This window comes from Belonocnema kinseyi, chromosome 5, assembly GCF_010883055.1.
Source record: "Belonocnema kinseyi isolate 2016_QV_RU_SX_M_011 chromosome 5, B_treatae_v1, whole genome shotgun sequence".
Taxonomy (NCBI): Eukaryota; Metazoa; Arthropoda; class Insecta; order Hymenoptera; family Cynipidae; genus Belonocnema; species Belonocnema kinseyi.
The window spans coordinates 26221613-26231304 of record NC_046661.1 but is presented as its reverse complement, the minus strand read 5'-3'; the positions used below and the strand labels follow the sequence as shown (position 1 = coordinate 26231304).

The 9692-nt window shown below is 38.8% G+C and overlaps 1 protein-coding gene across 5 annotated transcripts in view; it reads left to right on the top strand.

Moving 5' to 3' along the window:
* LOC117172790 (palmitoyltransferase Hip14) overlaps positions 1–9692 on the top strand; it is a 90671-nt gene that overhangs the window by 14903 nt on the left and 66076 nt on the right. For 2 of the 5 annotated variants that reach the window (XM_033361006.1, XM_033361007.1), the window contains 4 exons: positions 1623–1764; positions 2368–2567; positions 3585–3794; positions 4269–4557. In XM_033361006.1, coding sequence (XP_033216897.1) covers positions 1624–1764; positions 2368–2567; positions 3585–3794; positions 4269–4557 — 840 coding nt within the window. In that variant the 5' untranslated portion in view covers position 1623. Of the gene's footprint in view, positions 1–1622; positions 1765–2367; positions 2568–3571; positions 3795–4268; positions 4558–9692 lie in introns of those variants that run through there. The other 3 variants (XM_033361009.1, XM_033361008.1, XM_033361010.1) reach the window with 3 other exon arrangements.

Here is a 9692-nt window from a genome sequence, read left to right as displayed (position 1 = left end):
GGGAGCTCTTCTTAATATTTTGACACCAAAATCATGTCGATACACCTTACCGACTGCGAGTAAAGCCACCCACGCTTTAACTTGACAGACTGTACTTAAAAAAAATTAAAATTCAATCCTTATGTATTTCGACGTTGGGCAAAAAATGAATCAGCTAATAATAATTTGCAGTATATTCTCTTTTTATTATAAAAATGTATTTCTATACATCTAATACATCACCTAAGCTACTTTTTAATATAAGATAACGCCGGTGTAATTGTTTCTGAGTTTTTTCATTAAATATAATTTATTGTTAAAAAAATCACTGTTGTTTTTAACCCTCCTTCCCACATTAGTATTCTTTTATCAGGATCATTGTAATTTTACCAACTTTTAAACAACTTTTAAACATTCAAACATTTTTTATACTTGAACGTTGGATTTATAAACGATTTTGCAATTTGAAATTATCACGACTCATTTGTTATAAGTTTAGATCTTAGGAGAAGCGTAGGGAAAATTAGTAAAGTGATGTCAAAAAATCGATTATATTCGATGGAATATGAACCCAAAAAATGTTATTATTCTGTGTATTCTGTACTTTCTCTTTAATTTTATCTTAATTATTATTTTTAAGTTTCACCGCACCGACATTTCCTATTTGTCATTAGTTCGGTAATTATTTTTGAACAAATCTAGTTGATTTTCGGTATAGTGATCAGGACTCATTAGACTTGTATACCCTAGAATTTCCCTGCATATCGACTCTGCTTTCTTTATGACATCCGTATGGAATTCAATTTCTCACTGAATATCATAGTGTTACATAATACATGGCAAATTGCATGTGGGAATCCAGGTAAATTACATCAGTTAATGTACGTACCCATGCCTGCTCCCTCCGACGATGGTGTCTGTGATATTTTCTAGAACACATGATCAAAATATGCAAATTTCCGAATCTATGTGAAGCGAAAAAGATCTTTACGTGCTGCATTCTGGCGAAAACCCTTCTCAATCGTCGCACACCACAATAAAGCTCTATTATTCCTGAAAAGGGGATCGTAAATTATATTAATTAATTATTGATCAAAATCTCTCTTAGACAAGTACAAATGCATGAGCTAGAAAGACAAACTCAATATTAAATGACGTCACAGAATCAACCACCTGATAGCACGGAATTTTTCAGGAACATCCCACTGGGTCCTCAAGGAGTCTTATCGTTATGGTTATTTTTACCAACAATTATCTCTTAAACCGTAAAGGATAGGTAAATAGGATGTCATTTTTGAATTTAAAGTACCGCTTATATTTATATTATAATATGATATTCATATTGTAAACTAACATCAATTTTTACCTACCTCTTACGGTTTACGTGGCATTTATTGTTATTAATGACAATAACGGTAAGTCCCCCTCAGAGCCCAGTGGAACATTCCTGAAACGTTCCAAAGGGCGGGCATTTTACACGTTCTGGATACGGGGCTGGAAAGATCCCTAGGTGCCCCCGAAACGTGCCATGCGATAAGGACCCCTCTAAAACTTTCTAAGGCAGGTGGTCTTAATTTTTTAGAGGGTACTGCTTTTTTCATTTTCTTATAATTTTCATATTAAATAATATTTTTTCTGCACAGAATGTACGCCCTGCAAATGCAAACAGCCTGCCAAGGCAAAGGCAGTGGTGAACCAGAAGATTCAAGCAATCATCGCCAACAGGAACCAGCGCGACTTGCTGCACAGGATTGCAGTTCATTCGACATTGTTAGGGCGACACAGGTAATTCAATAGTAACTAATAATTATTGTAAAGAGCTCTAGTGGTTTATGCGGTAGGAAGCCACTTTCCCAAGCAGTAGACTAGTGGCTTTATTGCTGGCCCGTATCGGTGAAAACTTTTTTTTATATATGTACATAAATCTACCGAGGCTCTGAGAGTTAGGGTACTACCTTAAATTGTTGGTCATCCCAAAAAATGTTGAAGTTTGGGACTCGCGGTTTTGGCCTACCGGTAAGAAGGTATCATGAGACGACTTCAAACATGAATTCCATTTCATTCCCTCCGTGAAGTCTCTTTATAGTACTTCGTTAAATTACTGTAAATAATCATATAAATTGCCGATATATATATATTATAAAATTTAGTTACCAAACTCTGGCTGTTGGTTAGTTTTCGTTTCATCAGTGAAACGCGTATTTTCTGTATAATTTGCAAAATAAATAGAATGTTATTATCTGTATCCAATATATGGAAATTACGAATATTAAGTATCAAAACTTATTTGTCGATGGAATGGCCATCATTCTATCCACAAAAAACTACGCTGGTCAACAAACATAACATCAAAACTTAATTGGGTATTGAAAATGGATTGATTTACAGTATGGCGCTTTAGAACGAGTTACGGAATTGTTGGACATCGGGGTGGATGTAAATCAACCCGATAGTGAAACAGTTACACTATTGCATTGGGCTGCGATAAATAATCGCAAAGAAATAGTCAAATACCTTATCGCCAAAGGGGCAATCGTCGATGCCATTGGAGGAGAACTTGCTTCCACACCTCTGCACTGGGCGACAAGGTATGTTTGAAACAAATAATTACAGTAAATATTCGTAAAGTCACCTGATTAGTATTCCCAAGTACTAACAAAAATGATGAGGAATTTTATGAAAATCGTAACTGCACGGAAAGAAATTTCCGTAAACCGCTCTCTCGAGAAGTCGCGCTGAATGAGGGGACGTTGCATGGACCCTCAGAGGGACAACTGTTTTATCGTTTTGGGCGAGCTGTTGCCCCTAAGTGGCAAGGCCGCTTTCCCGACGTGTGAGTGTCACGTCTCTCCCTCTGGCGAAGAGAGCAGCAATACCACTCTGAGGCTATCCTGCAACACTTGTTCTTGTACGTATGTTCGCCTTCGTGCTTTTCGTATATGATTTTATTGTTTGTAACTAAAAGTGGACATATTTTTTCAAAAGTTCGGATTTGAAGTTATCCGAGACAACTTAATAGGTTATTATCTTTCATTTTTCTATGCACGCTTGCTAGACTGATTAACATAACCTAATCTTGTTTTTAAGCCAAATTTTGCTTCAAAAATTTTTTTAGGTGATATCAATAACAATAAGGTTAAACAATATAAACAAGGTTATGTCAATATAAGACTTAAGTCTTATTTTTCCAAGTGCTGTTTGGAAATGCCGTATATATAAGATAACTTTATTGCGATCATGGCTTGAATAATTGTAGTAATATAGTTGCTGGAGGTAATAAAATCAAAATTAAAAAAAAGTTTTAAAAAGATCTATTGTACAATTTCATGCGGACCGTTTACGTTTTTTTTTTAGTGCAACAGCTTCAACTCTGAACAAGGAGTCTCCGCCAGTTCGGGTGAGTTGTTCTCTCAAAACGGGCACACCGTTTATCCAAACGAAGCGTTCCGCTGCACTAGGCTTGTGGTGGCTGTACGTGCTCAGTCATAGTAAAGCGGTTTTCCGAAATTTCTTTCCGTGTGTGAATTAAATTTCGGCACCAAAGTAGTGTAAGCGTAAATAATGTTGATGTATTCATTAGTTATGAAATCAGACTTTGATTTTAGGCAAGGTCACTTGTCAACAGTTGTGATATTAATGAGGGCTGGAGCTGATCCATCTTTAAGGGACTGCGAAGGTTCCTCTTGCATACATTTGGCTGCACAGTTCGGCCATACAGCCATAGTCGCTTATCTAGTCGCCAAAGGAGTCAACCCAAATATATCAGACAGGAGTGCGATGACCCCCCTTATGTGGAGCGCTTATAAAGTTAACAGGTATTAGATTTTTTTTTACATCGTGAACCTCTTGATTATCATCCATTTTTGCACTTGCAGTTACCTCAAAATTACTGGCTAGTATTATCGTTACGTACACAAGTGAAATGAGGTACAACAATCTTGCAATTAGATTTATAAATAGTCCTCTTTCGCCTGATGCGGGTTATTAACTGTTTAATTTTTTTCTCATAAATCGTTTTACTTTATTTAGACTTATTTGTTTAATTTATACCAGCAATTCTTCAAATTTTTTTCCTCGTTCTTGTCGCAACTACAATACACCATTAGAATGGTAAATTACATTCAAGAGACCCGCGTAATTTTTTTAAAGCACCAAAGCAATGGGTTTGCGTGATCAGAAATCAGGAGTGCGAATTCATTTCTCTCATTGCTATCTTTAGATCGTAATAAGAATCATTTCCTAATTTGTTACGAAAATATATGTAAAGTGGACTTGGTTGAATGGGAAAGCTTTTGCAGCCTGGATCCAACGCGTCTTCTTCTCACATTGGGTGCGTCGCATTCTTTAACTGACAATTTACACGGAAATACAGCATTACATTGGGCAATCATCGCCAAGAACAATACCGCTATATTGACCTTAGTGCATCATGGAGCTTCGTTGGACGTTCCAAATTTCCAGAATGAGACACCTATGACACTTCTGGGTCCACATATTGGGGCTGCTTGGCTGGGACACAAAGTCACACACGAGATTAAGGAAAAGCAGGGTCGTGTTAGAACATGGTGCCGAGATAAGGTAAGTATTCTCTTCCCCCTCTCTATCAGAAAGGAAATCCAATCTATTGTAATTCCGTGGCTTAAGACGATCAGAAGGTACCGCGGCCTGCTTGCTCCCTCGGCGACCGTTTTCTGTTGTTCAGCGGTGGACTCGGTCTCGAAGCTGGACATCTCTCAACCGGCGGCTTGTGCATTATGTAACACGGGACATATAAAGGGAATATAGTGCATGAACTCTGTTGCGCCCTGCTATGGAGATGAGTCGAAGGCGCGCACAGTAGGAGAAAATGAACTTTTTTCGTTTAAAAATGTCCAGAGCCTTCAATTTTGGATCCGATTTTGAATTTTTTGTTGTAAATTAAAGTTAATTCAATTCTAAATAGCTTGACCCTTCGAACTTTTGTCTCCTCTATTTGTTTATTAATAATTTTGTCACTCAAAGTAAATATATAAATATATTTAGTATAAATAGAATAAAAATTTTGTTAAGTATTGTAGGTTACTGTGCGTGGCAGTTTCCCCAACATTTTAACATGGCAATGCCGGTTGAGAGTCATAGCGCTTCAATATCCAGGCTAGCGCCGAACAATAGACAAAGGTCGCCGAGGGAGCAGGCAGGCCACGGTACCTTGAGATCGTCTTTAGCCAATTCCGTTTTTCCGTGTTTTTGATAGAGTCAAACATAACCTATTATTAACAAATGTAATTGTATGATTCGCATTGAAATCATTCCATATAAATCATAGTATCGCATCATTCAGTTCAGTCAGATTTTTGGGTTCAACAAAAAACATATATATATATATATATATACCACCTATCTCACGGTCGTGAGACGTGGTTGTGGATGAAATTTTACCGCGATTTCCCTGGAAGCGGGTGCAATTTTCCAGATTAGCACCCGCTCCCGGCGAACTCCTGCGGTTGTCCTTATGACAAATTTTTTAATTATTATATTCGGTTTGGTTTTGATTCCTCTAGATTCAAACCGAAGGGCCTATGACAAAGCCACTGAACGCGTCCTCGGGTTGCGGATAGAGGGTCCCTGTACCAAGGGTTTCTGCTGAATATGGTTACAAAAATAAATAAGCAGTCACGGACAATTGTTCAGGGGTGGTTCAGAAGGAATTAGCCCCCAAGCGGAGGTGTGAAAACCGTGCCGAAAGCTGAATGGCACCTGGGTGAGGTGTCTAGAACGGTGACTATGGGATGAGTACGCAGCCTTATCCTTGCATGCGGGGCTCTACAAGGATGGACGAACCCCTTTCCCTAGCTTCTCGTGGGAACAACAATGACAATACCAAACATAGTTGTAGTAAATGCGGTTCAAAACAATAGAACGCGCAGGGCTCCCGAAAATGCGTCGGCCATCAATGCCGACGAATCTAGAGCTGGGGGAGCCAATGAAAATGAATTCAATGCGATGGATCGGCGGGATCTCGCGACTTTTGGGTGGATGGAGCGACTAAATCACGACTTGCTAGAGTGCTACGATGGGAGTGTGGCCCCTAAACGGGGTTACATGGCACAGCTGCATGCTCTGTGGTGCGAGAAACACCCGGAGCTATCGCACTTTTCACAGTAACGTCTGCGAAACCATGCTGAACTACTCCGTAAAAGGGGCTATGTAAGCGGAACGCCTACTCTACCACAGCTAGAACAAGCCGGCAACAGAAAAAGAGGCGACACTAAGACCAACCGCGGGCAGGCATCCAATAGAGGAAGAGCGATGCTTTAGGACCCGGAGAAACATTAATACCAAGGTTTCTCTCAAGTCTAAAGATCTGGCTGAAATGGATGACGAGCTTCGTGGACATTTTTCCGGAGAATCCGACCTCTGGGCTATCAATTATTGTGTGTATAATTCAGCGAGCGCTTTGGCCGATGCGAACCGTAAAACAAACCCAACGGTTGATCATAAGACCAAAAGACGAATGCATCAACTTGCCATAAAGATAGGCTGGGCAAGACAGTACGCGTCCCGCATTCAGTGTGTAATTGACTACATCACATCTGGCAGGAATTTTACCGCCAAGGTTCGAAAGTTCGCGCGCAAACTCCGGACCCGCTATCACACACTTAACAATTAAAAGCTGCTGGCCATTAGGCAGCATATTGTTGAGAGAATATGGATACTATCTGACGCTAAGAAAAGTGTAGAGCGGAGGGAAAGGTGGGTCAGAGAAAATCAACAGTTTCTCTCTGACAGGCTAATAACTTGTCTGAACACACTTTATAAGATATTTACAGCTATCCTAAATGATAGGATTGTTCGGTCAATTGAACCTGTGTGGCAAGAAATGTATGAACAACGAGGCTCAAAGAAAGACGTAGCTGGATGTCGGGAGAACCTGCTCATCGATAGATGTGTCTGCAAAGATGCAGCATTCTACCAGCGTGACCTATCGATGGCCTGGATTGATTATCGGAAAGCTTTCGATTCGACCTCCCATAGACTAATCATCTGTCTTTTGGAAATCTTAAAGGTTCATCCGCAAATAGTTAGGTGCATAGAGAGATTGATGCCGCTTTGGAAAACCAGATTTACTATCTCATCTCAAAAAAATCGTGTGACAACTAACAAGGTCACCTTTCAGAGAGGTGTCTTTCAGGGCGACACCATGAGGCCACTCCTCTTTTGCCTTACATTATTGCCACTATCTCTAGCACTTCGCCATTCCGATGGGATGTGATATCTATAAAGGATACTCTCCGAAGCAGATACAAACGTCTTATCCGACAGATTTGGTCTTCCGAACTGTCGGCGAGGAACAAATTTCCGAACATACCGTCGCCAAATTTTGAGCCAAGACATTCCCGATGATAGCTGCAGGGCGTGCCATGCACACCCCGAGCATTTAGCTCACATACTATCTAGTTGTCCAACTCACGCGGGAACGACCTACATTCAAAGGCATAATGCGGAACTAAGAGTGCTTTATTACCATCTCTGTCACTCTTACGACATTAACCTTAATATCGCTCCTCTAAATGCTCCTAGGGAAATCGAGTCAATTGTCGAGAATGGGAAGTGCCGCATATACTGGAACTTTATATTCTCGACAATTGTTTCTGTCGCTCACGCGAGGCCTGACATGGTTCTTCTTGACTTCGAGAAGCGAACCAAGTTCGTTATCGAATTTTCGGCACCAGCTAACAAAAACATCATAACCAAGGAGAATGAAAAGAAAGAGAGGTATCGAGACTTTATAAGGGAGTTGCAATGATCGTTTTCTGTGCAAAATAATTTAAAAGCTTTTATAGAAAAATACATTCAAAACAATGACACTGATTTACATTTACTAGTTGTATTGTGCTCTGCTTGTAGAATTAACCTATATACGGATGAAAAAGGTCCCACAACAAAAATTAAATTGCCATACTTCAGTCAGTTTCTTGATGATCCTGTTAAAAAATGACTAGACTAGGCTTTGAGAGTATTTGCGATTGCTACCTGTATGTTTTAGCGCGTTCACCGAAGCTTTCGTATTCAGTTAAGAAAGAAGATGTTTTGTCGCATCAGAAAAGTATTTTTGTTGAGGTTACAAACACGAACTCTAATGCTAAGTGAGAGTATTTTAACTGTTTGCTAACTTGTTTTAAATTTACTTTCAAATTCTGTTTCATTCGCCGGAAACAAATTTGTTAAGTAATTTTTCAAATTTGCATTGCAGAAAAAGTTGATGCACGGGCTGTCTTACTGTAATTTCTAGAGGATTACGCCATACGTGCACGTCATCTTCACGCGTTGAAAATTGTACAGCTTCTATAGAGCAACCTGTTTCAAAATCCGTAAATCGAGTGATTTCTTCTTAACTAAAAAGAAAACTTAAACAAGATAGATACAATACATCGATCGTATCGTTAACATAACCACGAGGTGTTAAAAAGCTCAAAGTTTTCGTAGGTGACAAAAACTCTAAAACTCCAGCAAAGAAGCCACTCCTATCTGCGAATGACTTAAAACAATACAAATTAGTAACCATCTGCCGCAAAGAAAAGTATTAGGTATTCCTAAGTCTTTGCGTGTAGCTGCGAATAATGCAAAAATTGTAGGATCAAACCTAAAGAAAATTCAGTAATGCGTCATTGCATAGCTCAATATCTTGCTACTAAAAGTTTTTGTTTTACTTACAATAAGGTGAACATTAGCACTGAAAACAATCAGATCGTTCGTTATTGTGAAGATATGCAATTTCTTATAGAATACATTGTTGAGAAACGCAATGTTTCAAATTATGAGTTAAAGTTTGGGATAGATGGTGGCGGTTTTTTTTTCAAGATATCTTTGTCTATTCAATCGATTGTTTGTGTACCAAAAAAAGACAAGATCCTTTCTGACTCTCGCGCAAAAATCTGAAGGAAACAACGAAAATATTTCAGATCTGTGTTGTACAATAAAAATCAATGAATTTGACGGAACCGTAGTTATGGATCCATAATGCGATGGAGAACAACAATAATTGGCAAGAGGCAGGAACAAGGAAACCTGACGCATAAGAGTATGAAAACTATACATGCTCCTGTGCTGTCAACAGAACATGATAGATAATTTCTTCTCATTATTCCTCCGCCAGAATTACATCTCGTCGAAGGGATAATTCACAAACTACGTAACGTGGTTTTCTTTTTTTTTTTGGTTTAATATGAGAATATAATATCCATGAAGTGAACTGAGATACAGCGATGTGGAACAAAAAAAAACGCGTTACGTAGTTTGTTAATGATACCTAAGGCGCGGTAAATAAAATGTAGACACATTTGTTAGAAGACTGTGAACAGGATGCGCTTATGTGGGATAAGCTAGAGCAAGTGCAAAAGGGTCTGGGATTCTACAATGAGCAAGCTATGGAATCTCTGCCCTCAGACTTTAAAGGCACGTGGGAGTAGTGCAAGGTACCGATTGATTATCCTGATTATAATGCGAAACTTTTACGGGCTTTGTGTGATTATAACGGCCTACATTCGTTTTCAATGTACGTAAATTAATTTTTAACTGTAAATAAAATTTTGATTGATCAATTTAAGTATGATATTCAACTATATGTGCATTTGGTCAATAAATAAATTAATAGTAGAAATAAGTAACAAAGTCCAATATAACTATAATTATTTACCATCTGCGCCATTCATCATACATACCAAAATTGCCAA